The 23,844-nt window shown below is 42.8% G+C and overlaps 1 protein-coding gene across 2 annotated transcripts in view; it reads right to left on the bottom strand.

The window, feature by feature from the left end:
• Positions 1-23,158, bottom strand: part of LOC130550450 (adenylate cyclase type 1-like) — a 26,422-nt gene extending 3,264 nt beyond the window's left edge. Inside the window, exons 1-6 of one of the 2 annotated variants that reach the window (XM_057327926.1) lie at positions 22,403-23,158; positions 12,407-13,779; positions 7,772-7,918; positions 7,591-7,689; positions 7,382-7,496; positions 7,035-7,159 (exon numbers count right to left, since the gene is read on the bottom strand). In XM_057327926.1, the coding sequence (XP_057183909.1) occupies positions 7,035-7,159; positions 7,382-7,496; positions 7,591-7,689; positions 7,772-7,918; positions 12,407-12,502 (582 nt within the window). In that variant the 5' untranslated portion in view covers positions 12,503-13,779; positions 22,403-23,158. Of the gene's footprint in view, positions 1-7,034; positions 7,160-7,381; positions 7,497-7,590; positions 7,690-7,771; positions 7,919-12,406; positions 14,628-22,402 lie in introns of those variants that run through there. The other variant, XM_057327927.1, reaches the window with a different exon arrangement.
• Positions 23,159-23,844: the final 686 nt, after the last annotated feature.

The raw sequence follows: 23,844 nt of genomic DNA, 5'->3' as shown, positions 1-23,844 counted from the left end.
TAATATAATATATATATATATATATATATATATAAAACGTCTCGGTTTCGACTATAAACCTCCCTGATGGAGGTTACGAGACATTATGTCAAGACAGAATGGGGTTTGATCTTGAGAACCTATCATCTCTGATTGTATATTTCAAAAGGCCAATGAACTTGGCAAATGGCATCCTCATGGCAGTCTTTGCCCTGTACATATGGGTATAAAAGGAAGATGGGGTAGCTGGGAGCCTGGGAAGCATACTCCAATCACTGCTGCAGATGGCAAAGCTTTGTGGCATGAGGAATACAATGTCTCGTTCCCTCTATCAGGGAACAGAGGTTACAGATGTAACCGAGACGTTCCCTTTCTGTCAGTCTCTCAACGTTGTGTCGAGACAGAATGGGGTCCCTATGCGAAACACCATGATGCTGAGCCGCGTCACAACCTCTAGCAGGGCCGCTTAGAGGTCTTCTTCATGGTCTGCTGATGGGAGGCAGAAACCTTCCTCCCCAGGGCTTGTCATCTCGGGGGGGTCACCTGAAGGGGGGGCCTTTGCCGGAGCAGTCACTGCAGAGGGGTGGGGCTGCTGGAGAGCAGACAACGCTCCGGTGGGGCAGGATATGTTTTTTCTCTACCTATCTCTTTCTCTAGCTATTGTCATTGCCTCCATCTGCTTCCTTACGGCCAAGAACTGCTGGGAGAAGTATTTAACTACAGTGTCACCAAACAGCCCAGCTTGCAAGATGGGCGCATAGAGAAAGCGGAGTTTCTTGGCGCCATATGTCCAGCAGTAAAATTCTCTCTTTCACAGATGAAATCGCTCTTCATACAGCAGCCTCACATGGTTACAAAGAACAAAAGCTGAATGAATAGGCACGCCATCTTACTTTTATACCTGTATGTACAGGGCAGAGACTGGCATTACGATCAGAGATAATAGGTTCTCAAGTTCAAACCCCATTCTGTCACGACACAATTCCGAGAGACCGACAGAATGGGAACTGAGAAACGTCTACCGAGGGAGTTTATGAAATGGGAAACACCCCCAGGTATTAATACTTGTCTGAATGCTGTAAAGAAATGTATTCACTTAATAGGACTAGGTGTTATAATCCCACTATTTCAGCACAGTTGAATTTCCCAATAGGACATTTTCCACACCTTATGCAGGGGGAAGCAGCCAAGAATATGAATAGAGGAAAGGAGGTCTGAGGTTTCACTGGTTCGTCGGGTGGGCATCCTCTGTGTTTGGGGACTAAATGATTATAGAAATACTTAGCATACTTACCTTTCCTTGCCATTATCAGAGAGACATCTCATGAGTTGTGTGTGCCAATTTCATCACATTATCCTGAGTGAAAGATGCCTTTTGGTGAGGTGTGGCTGATAATGCCCTTTGTTTGGTTCCCATCAATTCGACACATCGTCAGTTGTGCACCTCAGCCTCATTGGGTGTTTCGGCCCTTTATCACAAGACACCCTCAGCCAAGGAAGGCCCACGCTGGTTGATTAGACCTGGGTGTGTGTCGCATTGTTACAAGGTCATCTGGCAGCCGATGCTGTGTCTATCCGCCCATTGGCTTCTTCTTTCTGCACCACTGGCCAGTTCTTGATTATCCTCCACTGGACCTGTCCTCTGAGAGTGACCTATTTGTCAGCTATGGTGACCTCTGCAGTTAACCTGTCCAGTGAGTAGTGAACTCTCGCACTGCAAGTAGTGAACACATATACACCAGAAGCAGTGGGCAGCTATCACTGCAGCTTAAAGGCACAACAGTCGTTACCTGCCGGCCCTGAGATTCGAACCGGCAACGTTCTGGTCACGAGTCCGACTCTCTAACCATTAGGCCATGACTACCCAAACCGTTAATGCGCGCTCAGTGCCCCCAGTCCCGTATGGCATACCATTACAACACATTACTAAAATCAACCCAACCATACGCGCCAACCCGTTGGCTAAGGCTGTTATAGCCCCACTGGCTCCGTTAATGCAAGCTCAGGGCCCCCGGTCCCATATGGCATAACAATACAAAACACAATACCATTTTATTACGTGGTCACTTGGCAGCCCATATTCCGTCCTTCCGTTTCAACCACAGCCAGTGGCTGCTTCTCTCAGCGACAGTGGCAAGTTCTTTGACTACCGTCCGTTGGGCCTGTCCTCTGATCCCCACTTTCTTAATCAGCCTTGTAGTGGAATTGGAAACAAAGCCCCTGCAGCCCATTTCCACTGGGAACACTTTCGCTGTCCATCCCCGATCTTCAGCCTCCGCTGCCAAGTTGGCATACCGGAGATTCTTTCTTTCAAATGCTTCGTTAATGGCCTCTTCCCAAGGTACAGTCAACTCAACTATGAGGACTGTCCTACTAGAGCTGGACCACAGAACCATGTCTGGCCGCAGGTTGGTTGCTGCGATTTCCAAGGGGAAAGTAAGTCTGTGGTTTAAATCAACTTGCATATCTCAATCCCTGGCTATACTCAGCAGACCTGAATCTGGGGTTAAGGGCTTGGCTCGCGGTTTCTGTCCCTCCTGAATAAAGGGTTGCCTTTTTAGAGATTTAGCCTTGGTGTTTTGGGGGATGGCATTTGCTGCCACTGTCTTGGTCTCTACTGCTGCAGCCAAGCACTTTAGTACTTGATTGTGGTGCCATGTATATCTCCCGTGTCAAGCTCTTCTTACAACCCACAAGAATATGTTTGAGGTTTGCTGGAGCTGCACATAGGTGGCAGGCTGGATCCTGTCCACACCAAACATGCAGATTTGTTGGTGAGGGCAGCACATCATATGCAGCTCTTATGATAAAACTTAGCCTGTTTGTTTCCATACTCCACAGCTCACTCCAAGTGATTTTGTGCCTTTCAATGCCTTCCCACCTCATCCAACGGCCTTGCTGGGCTTGAGAGACCGCTCTGGCACATCTACTTGCTTCCTCTTGACGCTGTTCCTTTGGTGTCACTTTTCACTTTTGGGTGTGGTTGATGCCAAACCAAGTCCCCCTCTGCCATGTAGCACTTGTACCACTAATGTCCTTATGCCTGAGGGCTGCCTTTGCATCTCCAACCGCTGTTGTTGGGTTCCATTTCCTTCCTGTCGCTACTGTTGGAGCAGCATCTCTTACACAGTGATCACAGGATTCTTTGAGCGTCATCTGTAACCTTGTTTTGGTGCATTTATATTCCTCCACAAGGCTTGATTCCCGTACAGCCCTATGTTGTTATGGCATCTTGGTAGCCCAAGCCATTTTCTCACTTGTGTACACGCCAGTCTCTCCAGGTTGTTGGCGTGAGACACCGTGAGCTCATACATTGAAATTGGCCACATCAGGCGTGGCAACAAGCCAAATTGGAAGCACCAGAGTTTCAGCTTCCCAGGAAGAGCTGTATTATTGATTTTCTTGAGTCCACTGGCTGTCTCTTGCCTGAGTTGTTCCACCTTGTAACACTATTCACAGCAAGGAAGGAGGCGGGAACCGGCGAACATTTAAACAACTTTTAATAAAATAAACAAACAACAAAATGAAAGTACAATGCCGGCAGTTCTCTCACGGTCGACTGCCGGCCACACAAACATAATAAAACCTAACGTAAAGTCCAGGCCTGGTCCTCTCTCGTCGTACACTCTTTTCGCTCGTCCTTTTATGCTTCCGATCTCCTCCTCCGGCCTCGTGCTGTTCCCTCGCGGCTCTCATACCGCCTTGCTCGTTACACACATCTTTAAGGTCTGCGGTTTTTGGGTCAAGGTTTTTGATGGGATCTTCCGTGACCGTTGGTATGGGCTCACCCTTTATACAGAACCTGTCATTGGTAAGCCTGCCCTTGACAATAGAAATGCTGCAAGATTTGGTTTGACCTCCATTTGTGCCCAACTAATTTTCTCCTGGATCTTATCTTTTTCTTTGTACATGCTTTGGTTGTTGTGATGGTTGTCATGTCATCCATGTATGCCCTGATTGGAGGTAGGCGCAACCCATTTTTCAAACGCTCTCCTCCAACCACCCAACACGATGCCCGGATTATTATTTCCATTTCCATTGTGAAAGCCAGTGGTGAAATTGTGCAACCTGCCATTATGCCAACCTCCAGCTGTTGCCACACGGTGGTACTATCCTGTGTGGTAATACAAAATTGGAGATCCTGAAAATATGCCTTAATCAGCTTTGTTACCTGCTCTGGAACCTGGAAGAAGTCAAAGGCTGTCCACAGCAGCTCATGTGGCACTGATCCAAAGGCATTGGCAAGATCTAGAAAAAACACATGCAGGTCTTCTCCTTTTTTTGCCATTTGCAACTGGTGCCAGATGATGTTAACATGTTCCAAACATCCAGAGAAACCCCCTATGCCTGCCTTCTGCACTGAAGTGTCAATGAAGTTGTTTCTCTTCAGAAATCCTGAGAGTCTATTGTCCACAACGCTGAAGAAAGTCTTACCTTCCACATTCAATAGGCTAATTTGGTGAAACTGGTCTATAGTTGAGGAGTTTTTCTCCTTGGGGATCAGTATGCCTCCTGCCCTTCTCCAGACCTTGGGTATCACCTGCTTTTTCCATGCCACAGCCATTAATCTCCAAAGGTACCTCAACACCTCAGGGCTTTCTTGTAGAGCCTGTATGGGATACCGTTGGGTCCAGGAGCTGAAGCTGATCTTGCCCGTTTTACTGCACACGCAACTTCGCTCCATTTAGGGGGCCTTGTGTCAATCTGGTGTTCTGGTAGCTGAATTGGTGGCATGTCCTCTGGAATTGAGATTGGCTCATGCCTCTGATTGTGAGACTACATTTTCCGTAGGTGTTCCTCAATATCTGTTTGTACAATATGTACTGTAAGGGTCCCAGTTTTCTCCTTGCTAAAGATGCTACTGACAAACTTGTAAGGATCTTTGCAGAAAGCAGTCCTGGTTCGCTCCTTCTTCTTATGTTGCTTTCTCAAGCTCTCTGCTCTTCGCAACGAGGCCATGTGACTTTTAATATCGCCTTGTAGTGCCTCTAGGCACTTCCTTTCCTATTCTGTGGCCTTCTTCCACTGTTTCCTCAGGCTCCTCCTTTCTCTGACAAGTCTATTGATTTATTTTTGTCTCCCCCCATCTTCTCCAGTTTTATTTCAACATTTCCTTTTTGGCCTGCTAAAAGCTGGACGAGATCCGAGTCAATGGTTGCCCATTCGTTGTTGCAGGATTGAGGCCAAAGTATCTGAGGTCTTCTTCCATCCATTTTCCTTTCTACTGCTTGCTGCTGCTGGGTAGTCTCCGGCTTGATGATTGCTGGTAAGTTTATGCTTGGTTGGGCTAAATTAATTGGCTGAAGATGCTGACATCTTCCCCTTAAGGCACTGTGCCATACTGAGTGTTGCATTCCCTCCCTATTTATAGTAATCGCAGTGGCACATCTATTAAATTTGGTGTAACACTTCTAGTAGATTGCGCCGTGGTAACCAGAGCTAGAAGCACATAGCCTTGGTGAAGGAGGTGGAGACAAACACATGGTGGCCAAACGGCTGCAGGATCCATTATGGCAGTTCGGTCATTAGTCACATATAGGTGTAGTGAATAAAAATAGGCAGGATCTAAATACAGCAGTAAGTTTATTAATCCAAAACAAGGTGTATCTACAGAAAAACAAGAAGAGAACACCACAATAATTGAAACAAGACCAAACAATCGACACAAGAAACACAGGGGTTTAAATAAGGAAAACAATTGGGAGAAACAAGACACAGGTCAGGGTTAAGTTACAGAGGGACATTAAAGCCTTCAACCTCCTCTGCTTCACTAAGACATGGCTAAAATCAGCATTGTGGACAACACCCGGCAATACAGCCGGCTGACAACTTTTCGTTTTTTGCATGACATAGACTGGTACATGTTTTAGCGCAGCTCTCATAATATCACTGTGATATTATGATACATATATAAGAGATGCACGATATTATCGGGATGCAGATATTATTTGCCGATATTGGTTTATAAATTAAATATCGGCATTGACCCATTATGAAAAATTACAACAATATCCTTTGCCACTAAAAAGACGTGATAGTTATATGTAGGCGTTCTTGGATTTCAAACTGCATAGAATCTGATCAGTCAGTCTTATGTTTATAATCTATGCACATGATTCATTTTTCACAAGCATGTGATAAGTTTGTTATATCACAGCGGTGTTGTTAGTTTGTCAGCCTTAGACTTGCACGATACTGTACTTCTGTGGTGTCCATCCACATAATCAGTCAGCGCACAGTCTGCATGTATTTATGAAAGGACAAAAGCTCATTGTTTGTGGCAGTTGTCTGAAGGCTTTCCTTGTCGCCCATACAGGAGTCGTTTACACTGATGCTAAGCTACAGCTAAAGCTATTGGCTATCAAAATGAGTGATTTCTCAATAAGTTTGTATGAAATACACTTGGTATCTACTTGGTATAAATAGTTGTTTGGTTTTTTCTTTAATTATTATTATGTGCTGTTTTATTGCAGTCATTCAGTAAAACTCCCTGTTCAAATTTAACAAAAGTTTTGCAGATATTTACATAAGGTGAAATATAACAGATGATTGCTTCTTTTATTACTGACTAACAATTTGGGTAATAAGTGGCTTTAGAGCACTCTAGTGGCCATTTTTCGAAATGCCATGATAGGAAAAAACAAAAAAGACTTATAAAGACAGTATATCGGTATCGGCTAAAATTACTTGAAAGAAATCAGCATATCAGCAGAAATTAAATATTGTGCATCACTTATATATTTATAGCTCTTTTTGTGACATCTCATGTGGAATTTCTGAGAAGCAACATTAGCAATGCCCCAAGCGATTTTTGGTCATCAATACATGGAGAGTGAAGGCTATAGATTAGTTAATCTCCCCCGTCTCTACTTACAATAGCATTGAGCTTGACATTATTGTGCAGATTCTTTCTTTTAATAAAGTAAGGGCACAACTAATCGTCACACCTATGGTTGTTCCCATAGCGTCAGGTACTGTTGAAGCTTTGATTGAATGTATAAAGGAAACCTTTGTTTGTTGCTGACATAAAATCTTATCTGCCATCTTTTGATTACCTGGATCTTTCCTGGGACACCAGTGCTGTCCATGCGGCTGGCAACGTTTACTGTGTTCCCCCAAATGTCATACTGTGGCCTTCGAGCTCCGATTACCCCTGCTACTACTGGGCCTACATTAATACCTGGTAAATGGAATTGAAATATTACAAAAATACAACTTTCCTTAATGAGTTTGTACATATACTCAAGAAATACAGTTTCATGAAGCAGTTTTGTAAACATTTTAAAACTGTCTGTTATTGCATTAACTACTCAAACTGTCACAAAACAAAAAACACAGACTAGGAAATGATTGCACACACAAGTTGCAATAATATACTACAGTATATGTTTCCAGAACTTACCCACTCTCAATACAAAATCATTATATGACTGATAGTTGATTTCATCAACGACATCAAACATTTCGATGGCAAAGTCTGCTATTGTGCTTAAGTGGGCTTCAGTGGAATTCTTCGCCTATAAAGAAGTGAAAAATCAAATGTATTGATATTTTTGCATTTTTATATAGTAGTTTTTAATTATTATTATTATTGTCAAGTCATTCAGTGACCTTGGTTCCAATGGTGGGCACCAATCCAACTGCTGCCATGTACGTGCTGCCGATGGTTTTGATCTTCTCAATATCTTTGTAGGACTCTTTGTCCATGAGCTGCAAGAGTTTGGATATGTCAGTCACACCTCACCTTATTCAGAGGGTTATATTTTAAAATGGAGAAAAGCATTAAACGGACCTCATCAATGTCAGCGATGATCTCATTCAGGAGTCTTAAACACTCTACGCCCATGTTGTTGCCATCCAGCTCAATGTAAAAGTCATTAAAATTTGGAATGGATGCAAAAAGAACCCCTACTTGAGCATAGGACTGGTAATAGAGATCCTGTGATATGGAAATAATGTAAACAAAGTATGAGCATTATTGTAATGTGGCAAAATGTCTCCAGCATATGGCATATGGCACTCATGATCACCCTTCTGAACCATAAAATAATGGGACTTTGCATATGTTATGGATCAGCCCTGTGTCTGTCCAGTGTGATGGACCCGCCGCTGACATTGATGTGAGAAGCTGGTATTTCCGTGGTCTTCGGGAGATGGCTGCCTTCCCATAGCCTGTCCCATGTCCAGTGGTCATGCTTCTGGAATCATCTCTGCCTGCGGTGGCTATGGCCATGATGTGCATTTGGGCTGCACACGGTTTGACTGTTCCAGAGTTCGTTACAGCCCATGACTCCCCTGTGCTCCCTGTCATGGCTAAGATGGCTAAACCTGAGTGCCCTATGTTCTCTGACTCAGCCAACATGTCTGTCTCGGAGCCCTTCTGAACTCATTGACCCAGGCAAGATGATCACTCCCAAGCTCCGCCCTAGACGCCAGCCCCCCTGGTTTATAGCTCCACTGTGGCTCCTGACACCACCGACTCCTCCCCGGCTGCCCGTCCAGCCTGCTCTGCCCTGGCCGCCTGCTTTGCCACCGGCTCTTCCCTGTTGCTCTTTTGCTCCTCTGCCATCTGCTCCGTGGTTGTCTTTATCTTCTCTCTAGTGGTCTTTGTATCCTCCTTGGTAGTCCAAGTTTCCGCCACCGCATGGACCTGGCCCTCCACCCGCTCATTCCACCTCTGCTCCACCACCTACCTGGTCTTGTCTGTATTAGGAGCATCTGGAAGCTGCTCCTTAAGGGGGGTCGCTATGTCACAGCCACCAGCTGGAGTGCCATTCATCCACAAAAGAGTGCACCACTGACTAAATCCCTGGCGGTCCGTCCAGCCTGCTCTGCCCTGCTGCTTCACCACCGGCTCTGCCCTAGTGCTCCCTGCTGGTCTTCATCTCCTCTGTGGTTTTCGTCTCTTCCGTTAACTCCAGCATAGTTTTTTACTTGTTCTCACAGACTGCAGTTGTAAAAGTACAATATGTACAATATGGCATTGTTCCGCCCCTCCTGCACTGTGATTGGACAGTTAAGTAAAAGTGACATTGATGAGCTGAGGGTTCTTCCCCATGCTGAACATTTTTCAACTCTCAGTGTCCGGACAAATTCGCATAATGCCTCTGTTACATGTACAAAGACACTAAGCATGGAAAAAAAATCATCTCAGGTTGCGTCTGTAACCATGGTTCCCTGAGAAGGGAATGAGATGCTGCATCGTCATGGCAACTCTAGGGGAATGCCTTAGCGTGACTGAGTCTGAAGCACTTATGTCATAACATCCAATTGCAAAGCAATACGTCATAGGCGGTTGACATATGGTCTAGGAAGATTTAAAGGGGCATGAAGCAAGTTGTTTACAGGGATACAGGGAGTATGGCAAGGGAACGCAGCATCTCGTTCTCTTCTCAGGGAACCAGGGTTACAGATGTAACCTGAGATGCTCCCTTTCAAAGGAAATTGTCACTGGGTCACCATGGCAACACTAAGGGAACAAAATGCCCATGTCACCATGCTTCCAAATGCCTGTCTGTGTGAACTGTGTGTGTCGCAGACCTCTTGGAGAGAAGCGCCTAACCTTAAGGCCTTATCCATACCCTTAATGGAGTGGGCCCTCACGGCTAAAGGTGAGGGACTACCCAAAACCTCATACGCAAGTGAGATAGTATCCACTATCCACCTACTTAGAGTTTGCTTGGTTGCTGGGAACCCCCTTCTTAGCGAACCAAAGCACACAAATAATTGCTTGGATCTCCTCCACTGAGCAGTTCTGTGAACATCGGTGTCCAGCAATCGAACCAGACAGACTAAATTAAGTCTTTCCTGGTCCTGGCTCCTAATGTGCCAGATAGGATAGAAGAACCCGATACTGGTACGCTATGCTCCCGAAAGCAAACCTCAGGAACTTCCTGTGTTGGAGAAATATAGAGATGTGAAAATATGCGCCCTTTAGATACATGGTGACGAATCAGTCCCCCGGATCTTATTTGTGTGACAATGTGCTTTAGTGTTAACATTTTGAATTTTAACCGCATGACTGAGCGGTTTAATTCTCTCAGATCCAGTATAGGACGTAACCCCCATCCTTCTTGGATATGATAAAATAGCAGCTGTAAAATCTCTGCTTCTATTTCATGAGGAGGTACACATTTCACACACCCCTTGCACAAAAGAGCATCTCCTCTAGTTTCATCACCAGAACCTGCTCGGAGCTCACTACCGTGGCTAAAACACCCTTGAATCGAGGCGTGCGACATTGAAACTGAATCTCATAACCCTGCTTAACTGTATGCAGGACCCATTTTTACACATTTGGCTGACGTTCCCATTCTGCTAGATAATGTACTAAAGGCACCAGTCGCTGGAGACTGGTCTTTGGTGTGCTTTGTGTAACTTGTGTGGACCAGTGTGCCCTGCCACGCTCCATGTGGCAGACGGCAACCAAAAACTGAGGTGCGATTCGATTCGCCTCGGCAGGGGCAGCCCTCAGCAGCCCTGATCCTCGGGTCAAGACTGCTTTTTCGCTGAAGCCTTCTTCGCCTTGATAACAGCCCTCAGGTCTGTCCTAGGTTTAGAAGGTTTCGGCTGAGCACATCATCCCAATCCCCATGATTTTTGAGGTGAAGCCCGGGCAGCAACTCTCTCCTTCTGCCTGTCACGATATGAGGAGCTCATAGAAAGCTGGGGCTGCTTCCCAGCAACCCCAGATGACTGGTTTCGGCAGGGAAGATTGCTCTTGAATTCCGCCGCCTGCTTACGAGCCTACTGAAACCTCTCGATGACCGAATTAACCAAATTGCTGAAGAGACCTTGCCTTCTAATGCCGAAGTGACGCGACATGGCTTAGTTGGCAATGTAGGAGCCTTAAGAGGAAGCAGCAGATGACGAGAGATCACTGGCCAGCGTCTGCTCCCCTGCTGGCATTGCCCCATGCTGGGATCTCTTGTATCCAAGATGTTAGAGTATATATAAGACTGTGGGGGGAAGACACGAGCGGAATATAGCTGCGATCTCTTCATGAAGATTGGAGGGTTAATGGGAGGCTCCTACGAGGAGGCAGTACGTTATGCTGTAAAAAGCGTTCGTCTAATTGCCTCTATGGACGAGCACTCTGCTGTCATGATTCTGCCTCTTTTGATCATGTTTTCTTAGTCTTGTGGCAGGATCATGACAGACCCACGTGTTTTGTGTGAGAGAGACATGGCATTCTTTGTTTTGGCTTGGCATGCGCTATCTCTGGTCTCGTCTCTTGGCCCTGCCCTCTAGTTTCTTCATTATTGATTGTTAATTATTTCATGCCTCTTGATTTGGTTTCCTATTTTATGCCCTCATGTTTTCTGTCCTGTGCTGCTACATTGTGCTTGTTTCGTGTTTCGTTCCATGTCCTTGATGACATTGCGTCTTGTTCCTGCTTATGATACTTAATCAAAGTCAAGTCTAGTCAGTGTAGGTTTTTGTCAAGCGTTGTCTTAGTCCAGTTTAGTTAGTTTACGTTCCTGTGTAGTCTGTGATTATGATCCCTTTGTCATTGTTGTTTTACCCCCTCGTGGGTCTTTGTTTTGTGTTTTATTAAATAAATAATTGTTTTGTCTACTTGGCTGCCTGATATTGGGTTCTTCCCTCCCCGTTCCTTACATCTGCTTCTCAGGTGGCCAGTGAATAAGCCACCGCATCCGTAACAGCCTCCATTAGCTCCTCATACACGAAAGAAGCCGGGATGAGATCATTTGTGTAACCCGCATGGATATTCAAAACATCCGACATCCATTTACGATCCGACATCACGAGGGTGCGGGTCCACAGCCGCGAGGACCGTGGGGCTGGCCGCCCTCGTCAAAGAGCGCCAGCCGGGAGCGCAGTGTGCGGACAGAGAACCGCCGACAGTGTGCACAGTACACCCTCTCAAGAGTGTCCCGTGCATGCTGCACCACCAAACACACTAAACACAGATTGTGCATTTCTTTATTTTTCACAACTACTTTAGACACACACACTACACAGAGAGCGCTTTGCTAGGGCATCAAAAGCTGAAAACACCGGTTCCGGATACCCTATATATCATATCTTCCTGTTCCATACTTCACCTGCCTATGCTTATCGCTTCGTGATTAGACTTTTTGACATACGTGCTTCAGTCATGCTGAGGCATTCCCCTAGCGTCGCCATGGCGATGCAGTGACGATTTCCGTCGCAAGGGAATGCAACTGTTGTTGTTTTTTTAAATTGCAGCACTTACATTGGAAACAACTGTAAAAATACACAGGCTGCACCAACAGGTGGACACAGGAGCTTAGGATAGCATTTGGAACAAATTTGCTATATCTGTAATAATTTGGTCTATATTATATTTGATTGAATGTTCTTATAATAATTTGTTGCTTATTTTCAGGGAAATCTTAAAGTTCTTTTCACAAAAAAAATCTTAGACAATGTATGTTCTCACCATATTTCTTGGGTTTGATAGTAAGAAGTGTTGAGCCACGTGTACAGGCAGCAGGTTAAAGAGAATTCTTTTGTTGTCAAGTTTTACTTTTTCCATGCCATCTCTTTCCTCTTCTGCCTGAAGAAAAAGATAAAATAAGAGTAGTATTTATACACCAGTATTAGTGACCCTGTACTGCATTGGAGGATATATAAAAATGTTTTGAAGGATATACAATTTGGCCTTGATATCTTTGTGGTTTTGTCCCTTTTTCTCTTACTAGAACACTTATATCTGTAGACCAGTTTTTACTGGAAGCTCCCTTTTGTCGCTATAACTTGAAGGGCGAAAACATGCCTTTATTCCTTAGCTTTTGAATGCATTTGAATGGGTTATTGGTCATCTGACAGAAAAAAAACATCCCTAACTAACTTTCCAAAATAAGTCAGAATAATGAAACAGTAAAGCAGACGAGACAGTAGTAGCGAACATCCATGACATTTACTTAACTTACGTTCTCTAACATTATGTTATTACACCACTTCCAAGACAGCTCCAACAGTTCTAAAACTCACAATGTAATGTTACCCATTTACACAACAATCTCCAGTTGACAAGCATCTTAATTATTACCCTTATTGTGTAAATGTGCATTTAATATGTTTCTACTATGCTTTCTTATTGCCACTTAATTATTTGTGAAGCTCAAATAAATTCATTTGATTTATATAGTGCTTTTCACAAATTTAAATGTTGCAAAGCACCTTTACATACATTATGATTAAAAAAGAATAGTTAATACATTAATAAATAAAATACAGTATATGATATTGAAATATGTGGTATTATTGCAAGTTTATCTCTTTGCAATGTACATTGCACATAAAACTTATCTGAAATAAAAACTATTATATCCTACTATGAATACAATATATCCTACTATGTTGGATTGCTAGAAACTGTAAATTGTTCAATCGAAGTATATTATTTAATTGAAGTATATTATTTTAAATATTATTAGTACTGGAATCTTAAAATTACAATATACCAAAACAGTTTTCAATAATACCCAATTTCCCAGTGAGTAAACCAGTGGCAAGGAACCAAAACTCCACTATTAGTGTATATATGCATAAGTGTGGAGAAGAAACCTTGGGAGAGACTAGACTCAACCAGGAGGGCCAGTTCTCCTCTGGATTATTAATGTAACACTGCTGAAACTACAGAGAGAATAAATTATGTTAGGTCTATCCCATATTATTCTGGCTATGGTGGACAAAAGGTCGTGGCTGTAGTCATCATCATGTGTCAGAAGCAAAAGTTCTGGCTGAACTGGGATGAGCATCGGGCCAGAACTGGAGTTGGGACTGACAGCCTCTGGTGTCCTCCAGAACCTGAGGACGAGACATGAAATACAAACAAACTGATATTAGCGTAGAGGTCGCTCAAAGAAAGTGAAATGAGTTAATACAGTATGATGGAGGTGTGTGATGGAGGTCCAGTTCTGACAAGTGAACTATGTTGCGGCATATACTTGTTTATACTATGGATTGGGTGAATGCTTAAATAAAAAGATGAGTCCTTAGTCTAGTTTTAAAATGATTGAGTGTGTCTGAATCCCGAATATGGCTGAGGAGGCTGTTCCAGAGTTTAAGAGCCAAGTACAAACAAGACTAACCCCCTTTGAAAGACTGGGAACTATTGACAGATCAGAGGTTTTACGACTGCAGTGTGCGTGAAGGATTGTAGTCTGACAAAAGTTTACAAATATACTGAGGGCAGGGGCGTAGCCAGGGGGTGGCCAATGGTTGCCAAGGCCACCATAAATTAATCTTTGTCCAGCCCCCAGCCCCCCTACCGCTTTGCCGGCAACTTTTTTGCGGAACCATTTCTGTACACAGTTGTTCCCATATGGACACATTTCAACAGCGCACCTCAAACAAGTACTTCTCCACCCAAACTGAAGGTGGCGGTAATACACTCAACTTGAATTTCAACCACCAACACAATTACAGAAGGAGAAGTAGTGTTGTTGTAGTTCGCGTGTGCTCCAACGGACTTTGCGCGTGCAGTTGGAGGACTGTCTGTTTCCCGCCGCGAGAGAAGAGGTCACAGGTAAGTTAACAATAAGAATTAAGTTTATTCACTATGTTTGAAATGTTTCTTGTCCTAATGCATGTATATTATGGCTGGCGTGCTGAAGTTGAAACAGACATGGTACAGTTTGCTAAGTTAATTTAGGCTGTTAACTTAGCAGTATGAAAGTCGCAGCTATAAACATTTTCACTGTGTCATTGTCATTTAAAAGAGCGTTGTAGAAGGCCATTAAAAGTAAAGTCAACTTTCAGTGCTGATTTAACTTAATGGTGGTGGTCTGTCTGTGTCATATCCTTGAAAGGGAATTAAAATGTTTTGTTGGCAGCCAAATGATAATATGCAAAGTATTGCAAAGGAATATTTTTGAAATGCTTGCCCATAATGTTAAGGTTACTATATTTTGGTTTATCTGTGATATTGTAATGTTTGTTTGATAAAAGTGCATTCTGGTATATTCTTATGTTGTGTAAATTGTCATTATGGTGTGAGCTTTATCACCAATTAAAAAGACACCACCTTCTGCAATGCCACACTGTTTCAGATCTTTTTTTTTTATCTTTAGTAATACATTAAAAAGCTTATGTGGATCTTCATGATGTAATTCTACATGACAATCACTGCTTGTTTAAGTAAATGAGTGAGTGACTAAGAAACACTACTAGATCCACAGTGACTTGCCACATAGGGGAAAAAAGATGATATCAGTTTCTGTGCTACCCCTGTGTGAGCTATGGTCTCAGTCTGGCCACCCCTATGAAAATTGTCTGGCTCCGCCACTGACTGAGGGGCTAAGCCATTTAATGCTTTATAAGTTATAATGCTTCCAAATGTCTTTCTCTGTGTTCATCAGAACAAAGAAATTTACACAGATTAGGAACAACTCAAGGGTGAGTAACTGATGACAGAATTAGTTTTTTGGGTGAACTATTATGCAGCCTTTGGAGAGATAGTAGAATTGGGCTTATATGGTCAAATTTCTTTGCTCTAGTAAGCACTCTGGCTGCTGCATTTTGAAAGAGCTGGAGTTTATTCAGAAGCGCTGCAGGAGATCCACCCAACAATGCATTACAATAATCTATATGTGAGGTCATAAATGCATGAATACGTTTCTACACATTTGATACAGAAATCATTGGTGCTCGACCTGATTTTGCTAAGTGGTTGATGTGGTTGATCAGGGCAACATATTTTGTTGACCTAAGGACAACATTTTTATAAATAAAACCTAAACCCACACCAAACCCTAACCATAACTTACCCCTAAAATCAGAGGGAAATGATAAGTGAAAAACAATGGTCTAGAAGCACCTAATCCTGGTTGGAAGATTACATTTAAAATAAACTGTAAACTTATTTCTGAAATCTGATTGGTTGATTTAAATGTTGTCCCAGGTTTAACATGATGTTGCCCTAAGGACATCAACCACTTGGCAAAAACAGGAGAGCCAAGCATTGGCAACAGTTTCGAGTTGTTTCTAAGATGTAATAATGCTGAATGACACACATTTGAGATTGCTATCTAGCAACACACCCAGGTTCTAAACTGTGGAGAATGACACAACTGAACATCCACATCTGTAATGAAGAGAAGCCCAAACTTTTTCCTATGAAGGGCCAAAAATCAAATTTAATTGAGGGCCGTGGGCTGAAAATAAATGTTACTACTGATAACTGTATTATATTGTGGGTTATAAATCTGTCCATTATTACCTGTTCATTGTGTGTCACAAAGCACACTGTACTGCACTTTAAAATATATTAAATAAAATATACTCTTAATAAGTGTCAGATCTAATTATCTGTATTAAATTTACATTTACATTTTAACCCCCCAAAAAGATGTTAGTCAATTACATTTTGTCCCTATCTTCTCTTTTCGTGAATGACAAGATGGGCCAAATCAAAGGTAACCTGGGGCCAACCTAGTTTGGGCATCTCTGCTCTAAGGAAATATAACTTGTTTTATTAATAATTAAAACCTCTGTCTTGTTAGAATTTAGCATAAAAAGTTGTTGTTTTTGTTGTAATTAATACAGTCACTAAGCTTTGAAATCTGGTCGGTATCACATGGTTCTGAGAAAGTATAACGCTAGGTATCATCAACATAACAACGGAAATTGCCTTTATGTTTTCTGATAATGTCACCCTAAGGAAGAATGAACAGTGAAAAATGATGGGGCATAAAACTAGTCCCTGTTGCACTTATAATTTAACATAAGATTTAATTGACATTTCATAATTTAGATAATCGAAGTGGTAACAGTTGGATCAATAAGACTTAAACCAGGCTAAAGCATGACCACCAATACCAATATAATGTTCTAATCCATCTATTAGAATGGTGTGATCTACAGTGTCAAAAGCTGCAATAAGGTCCAGTAGGACTAGAAGAGAGAAGGAGCTCTGATGATCTTCTCGTAGCATCTGATCAGTTACTTTAAGCACTGCTGTCTCTGTGCTGTGGTTGGGCCTAAGTCCTGACTGAAATGTTTAAAATAAGCTATTCCCTGCAGAAGTGTACATATTTAACTTGAAGGCTACTTTTTCGAGTATTTCGAATAAAAAGGGATATCTGAAATTGGTTTAAAGTTAGCTAATTCTACCGGATCGAGTTGTGGCTTTTTATAAGAAGCCAGGTGACTAAAAGCTTCTGGGACATATCCTAATGCTAATTCTCCCAGATCGAGTTGTGGCTTTTTTATAAGAAGCCAGGTGACTAAAAGCTTCTGGGACATATATTAATGCATGTAGAGAGTTTATAATATTGAGGAGAAGTTCTGCCACAACAGGAAAAACTTATTTTAGTTAATTAGTTGGAATAGGGTCTAATATACACAATGACGTGATGTGACATGATGACTTTTACCAGTTGTGAGCTCTTCCTGTCCAATTTCAATGAAAAACTGAATCTGTTCACGTAAGGTTATGTTACTAGCTGCATCAATAAATGCTTCATTGGTCGACTGCACATTTATAATTTCTCTAATGATCTCAATTTACTAGAAAAAGTTCATGAAATCAATGCTACTATGTTGTAATTTAACATCTAAATCTGTTGAGGACATACTTACTGTAAGCTTTGCAACTGTGTTGAATAAAATAGTTATTATTATGATTTTTCTCTGTTTGCTAAAATATGCAGTCCTGGCAGATTTCAGAGCCTGTCTATATGTTTGTACACTCTCCTTCCATGCATCATGAAATACTTCTAATTTTGTAGTTCCCTTTCTGTTGGTCTCTCGATGTTGTGTTGAACCGACAGAATGGGTTTGAACTTGAGAACCTATCATCTCTGGTTGTACTTTTAAAAGGCCAATGAACTTGGCGAATGGTATGGCATGCCAGTCTCCGCCCTGTACATACGTGTATAAAAGGAAGATGGCGTGCCCATTCGTTCACCTTTTGTTCTTCGGAACCTGCGAAGCTAATGCTGAGTGAATTATCTCTGAGTAATACTGGATTCTATGACGCAGAGCAGCGGATTCATCCTGGTGTGTGCGACTTCTCCTGGGCGTTTCGGTAGCGAGCCGAATGTGTCTATTAGAGCAAATTTCTAAAAGAGCTGAAATTTCTTATAGCGTGCACTGTCGCCAGGCATGTCTCTCCGCTGTAATCTTGGATTTGACCACCTCGTCCTCGAGCCTGACAGGCACGATACCTGCATCACATGTCTGTGTCACCAGCTTGCTGAAGTAGGGTTCGTGGATACGGCGTGTCCGCACTGCGAGCACGTGTCTATCAAGGTATTAGCTGTGTTCTTTTTTGACACAGCCACAATATCGTCTGTTTCCCATTCCGCGGCAGCTGCCAAGGCCTCTGAAGCGGCGATGGTGATATGGGGGTTCCCATGGACGTTAACCCGTCACAGCAATGCCGCGGACCGTCCAGGCTCTGTTACGCTCACCTAACCTGTCTCCGAAGGGCGGCAGTAGACCGCCCCATATCGGATCCACGCATCAGCGTGCAGAGAATGAGATTTCCGTCACAGCATCGGATGGTGACTTCCTGGCATCAGACGCTAATGACTCCCTGGAGCTCCTGGCTTTGGTCGGTCGAGCCAAAGACGAGTCTGACGCAGAGATGTCAGCCATGCTTGCCCGGGCCGCCTCGAGCCTCGGGTTGCAGTGCACCACACTGCCTTCTCCGCAGCGCTCACGGCTGGACTCTTGGTACCTGGATACGGAGCGTGGTAGTAACCGCATTCCGCCCCGATATCTTTTTTCCCAGAAGTGCATGAAGAGCTTGCGAATACCGGGAACGCCCACTTTTCAGCGCGTTCGCGGCAAATGAGCTTAGTCGCTCTGACTTCCCTCGACACCGGAGCAGCTGAAGACTACGTCGATGTACCCCAGGTTGAGTGTGCCGTCGCAATACATTTGTGCCTGCAGACAGGCGACCAACCAAGGCTCCCTTCCAAAGCTTGTACATTTTCTTCATCTCTGATGTTGAAAGCTTACACTGCTGCGGGTCAAGCTGCCTCCGCACTTCATGCCATGGCCATCCTGCAGGCCAAGGCATTGAAGCAGCTGGACGAGGGAAAAGCATGACCCAGCAGTTATGCAGGCACTGCGCACCACCACTGACCTCGCTCCGGGCTGGCTGCTTGGCTGCTTGGCTTGTTCTGAAGAGGTTCCTTCCTCTCATTCAGGGCAAGCACATGCTGATGTCTTAATCACCAAACTGAAATTCAAGAAATTAGCGCTGTCTGCTTAAATGCAGTTTTAAAGTTTGAAATTACTCAAAATCAAATGATCCACATAAAAATACAAATCGCCTCAATAAACATGATCGCTCAGTAACCTAACCTAACGCTCAGTAACCTAACCTAACACTTTGCTGTTCCACATAGCAGAGAAGCGTGAGTTTGGCGGATGCTTTGGCGCAAAGCGGATGCTTTGGCGCACAACTGTCCCTGTCATCTCCGCAAGTATGCGTTTCCCCCAGTGAGCCTCCTTGCACTGGTACTCCAGGAGGAAGCAGAACAGATTCTCCTGGTTGCTCCCTATTGGCCCAACCAGGTGTGGTTCTCGGACCTGATGCGCTTAGCGTCAGCCCCTGCTTGGCAGATTCCCCTGAGCCAGCACCTTCTTACTCAGAGCATAATCCAGCACCCCAGACCGGATCTGTGGAATCTCCATGTGTGGTCTCTGGACGCGACGCAGAAGATCTAGTGGGTCTACCACCAGCACGGCCTAATTGTTAGGTTCCTCACAGCAGTCAGGAGATTGAACCTCGTAGGCCTGCTCTTATACCCCCGTGAGACCTGAATATGTACGAAGTGTCCCATTCGAGATACTGGAATCAGCTGATCTGGCTGTTCTCGCCCAGAAAATGGCCCTTCTGGTGGCACTGACATCTCTGAAGAGGGTCGGGGACCTTCAGGCACTCTCTGTCAGCTGTGAGTGTCTAGAATTTGGGCCGGAGTTCTCACACATTGTCTTGAGACCCTGTCCCGGTTATGTGCCCAAAGTTCCCACCACTTCTTTTAGGAATCAGGTGGTAACCTTGCGAGTCCTTCCTGTCAGGGAGGACCCAACCCTCATGGTAATTTGTCTCTGTCGTGCATTCTGTATTTACATGGACCGTACTGGGAGCTTTAGGCGCTTGGGACAGCTTTTTGTCTGCTTTGGGGGACAGCAGAAGGGGAAGGCTGTCTCCAACAGAGGCTCTCGCATTGGATTGTAGATGCCATTAATTTGGCATACCAAGCGCAGGACCTGCTATGTTCTCTTCTGGTCAGGGCACACTCTACCAGAGGTATTGCCTCCTCTTGGGCGTTGGCAAAAGGAGACTCGCTAGCAGACATATGTAAACAGGGCTGAATGCTAAGGATTTTTTCTACTGGCCCGGTTGGGCAAGTAATTCCAATTTTTACTAGCCCTGCCAAAATTGTCACTGGCCCCACCACAGAAAAGTATTAAATAATATCTAGTTATTTTTTATGTTTTTTTAACCTATGCAATCTTAATAAATAAGGGTATGATACCATAAAAACTATTAGCCTAGAACTCAAAATTTCTAATATTGTTGAAGCCAACTAATCAGTAAGTAATAAAATAAGATCAAGTAATCAAAGTATGTGCAATAGCACAGATAAATGTAATAAGGAATAATCAATGCATTTCAGTTTTAGGTTGGTCTAATAATAGTAGTTATCAGGTATAGAAATTAAATAATGTAATATATATAAAATTTATTTAACCTTACTAAAGTTATAATTTAATCTGTAAAGAGCAGTGGGTGTTTTTTGTCTTCATTCTTCGTTTTTTTATGAACAAAACTGAGACCTTTATCATGCTGCTGCCCCTTTAAGAAATTCACGGATCTAATATAATGTAACACACGCGTTTTGTTTCCACATGCGTTTCGTTCCCGTAAGACATAATTGATTACTTTTTACAAGGATACTTGGTAATATTGGCATTTTGACATAATTTTGTGTCAATATGTCTGATTAAGAGTAAGAAGACGTGAAAGAGAACTCAATGCAGTATTTTGCTTGTTGTCTGATGCGGAATTCCGGCCACACGTGTATCTCAAACAGCACGTGAGAACAGAATCCAGTCCTCTTTTGCATCTTCTTGGGAATATTTAAATAGGCAAGTCTTAAAAACATTCAAATTATAATTTTCCATGACGATACAGAACTGGCCCGATCGTGTAAGTGATGGCCCGGGGCCAGCATGGGAGACTACTACTAATATTGGTGGAGAATGCGGGCAAAGCTTATACGCAACTGGTTAGCAATAGTTCAGATACTTGCATTGGCTTCCCTGTTTCTCGGGACACGTGCTGGCGCGCGTACCAAAGGGTCCTGATGTGTTCAGAGCAAGCCGTGAGTCCGTTGGATTTATCTGACACAAACTGCCGGAAGAAGCTATCTCTGAGGAGAGACAGGTCTCAAGTGGTTGAAAGATGACGAACGAGCGAATGCGCACGACCGCGAACGCACACAAGCGTTCACAAAACATACACAAAGAGCAAGCTTTCCTGCGTGTTCAGATGTTTTAACACCGAGGGCGTCACGCCCCTCCAAGGTGGGCGATCCAATGTGATGAGATAGAGACTTAGAATAGAATAAAATGAGTATGTTATAAAATACATTACTGTGCTATACACCATATTCTAAGACATGAAAAGGGAAACACGTAGATATGAAACATGAAGGGGTTACAATTACATTGACCTGTAGTTTGGACAAGAATGTAAGTATACACAGAATACCACTAAGCACATATGCCTTTGAGGTTATAGGTGAAGGAGAATAACATAGAGACAAGCATGCAATGAGGAGATTCCTGTGTATACACTTTAAACCAGTCTTTTGTGGCTAAGGAAAGAGACATTCTTTTGGAAGAATTTGAGGCTCTCAGTCCCTGGGGCCACATGGCTTTTCTCACTTTGGTGAACAGTCCTGTCCTCCCCCAAGAACCTCCTTTGAAGTCTAGGGGAGAGTATCCGAATCTGTCCTGGTCAGTGATGAAGGTGTTGAGAATAGGACATTTGGCCGGACTTGTTGGTGCCTGGTCATAGTCCTGCTGAGAGGTTACTATGTTTTACGATCACAGATGATAAACTTTGATCCCACCATACCCTACATATATTACCACCGGATAATTCCTTCAATGGATGTGGTTCCCTCCATCAGGGAATGGAGGTTACATATTTACATTTAGCAGACACTTTTATCAAAAGCAACTTACAAATGAGGTAAACAATTGAAGCAATAAGTAACCAAGACGTTCTTTGTCGTTATTGTCTATGGTTTCCTGTGCTTGTGTTCCTGTGTTGTTTTGCTTTGGATTCATTAAACAATACCCTTTTGGATTATACTCCATTGTCATGCCCATAATATATAGGCTACATGTGACAGAATAACCGACCGTAAAAGTATGTTTATAGTGGCGTTTTTTTACATACCTTTTTCCTCTTCCCGGATGGTTCCCCCAGCCGTCCATCTCCTCTGTTTGGAGCAGGGAGACCGTTCGCTGGAGGACCAAACTAGGGACTTTTCAGATCTGGCGTGCAAACTTGAAATGAAAATATTTGTATTTCTCCAAAATGCTACAGTGAAATAAATCCTTGTATGGTGTGCATATAGTTGGAGATGCCCACTACTAAAACGGACCATCAGTTTTTTCTACTTATTAGAAACAATGTTTCTATAGGCATTTGAAGTTGAAAAATGTGTATTTCTCCAAGACTCTACAGTAAAATGAATCCATATATGGTGTGCATATAGTGTGCGATGTCCCCTACAGAAACCCACCATCAGTTTTTTCTTATTATTAGAAATAATGTTTCTATAGGCTTTCAAAGTTGAAAAATGTGTATTTCTCCAAAATGCTACACTAAAATAAATCCATATATGGTGTGCATATAGTGTGGGATGGCCCCTACAGAAACCGACCATCAGTTTTTTCTAATTATTAGAAATAATGTTTCTATCGGCATTTGAAGTGGAAAAATGTGTATTTCTCCAAAATGGTACAGTGAAATAAATCCTTATATGGTGTGCATATAGTTGGGGATGCCCACTACTGGAACCGACCATCAGTTTTTTCTACTTATTAGAAATAATGTTTCTATAGGCATTTGAAGTGGAAAAATGTGTATTTCTCCAAAATGGTACAGTAAAATAAATCCATATATGGTGTGCATATAGTTGGGGATGCCCACTACAGAAACCGACCATCAGTTTTTTCTACTTATTAGAAATAATGTTTCTATAGGCATTTGAAGTGGAGAAATGTGTATTTCTCCAAAAGCTACAGTAAAATAAACCCATATATGGTGTGCATTATGAGGGATGCCCACTACTGAAAACGACCTTCAGTTTTTTCTACTTATTAGAATAATGTTTCTATAGGCTTTAAAGTTGAAAAATGTGTATTTCTCCAAAATGCTACAGTAAAATAACCTCATATATGGTGTGCATTAGTGGAGGATGCCCACTATGAAACCGACCACAGTTTTTTCTACTTATTAGAAATAATGTTTCTATAGGCTTTCAAAGTTGAAAAAATGTTATTTCTCCAAAATGCTACATAAAATAAATCCATTATGGTGTGCATATAGTTGGGATGCCCACTACTGAAACCACCATCAGTTTTTTCTACTTATTAGAAATAATGTTTTCTATAGGCTTTCAAAGTTGAAAATTGTGTTTTCTCCAAAACGCTACAGTAAAATAAATCCATATATGGTGTGCATATAGTGGGGGATGCCCACTATTGAAACCGACCATCAGTTTTTTCTACTTATTAGAAATAATGTTTCTATAGGCTTTCAAAGTGAAAAAGTGGTATTTCTCCAAAATTCTACAGTAAAATAAACCCATATATGCTGTGCATATAGTGGGG

Source organism: Triplophysa rosa, unplaced genomic scaffold (assembly GCF_024868665.1).
Source record: "Triplophysa rosa unplaced genomic scaffold, Trosa_1v2 scaffold336_ERROPOS208794+, whole genome shotgun sequence".
NCBI classification, from domain to species: domain Eukaryota; kingdom Metazoa; phylum Chordata; class Actinopteri; order Cypriniformes; family Nemacheilidae; genus Triplophysa; species Triplophysa rosa.
The sequence above is the reverse complement of the archived record's forward strand: the minus strand, read 5'-3'. Positions and strand labels throughout refer to the sequence as shown.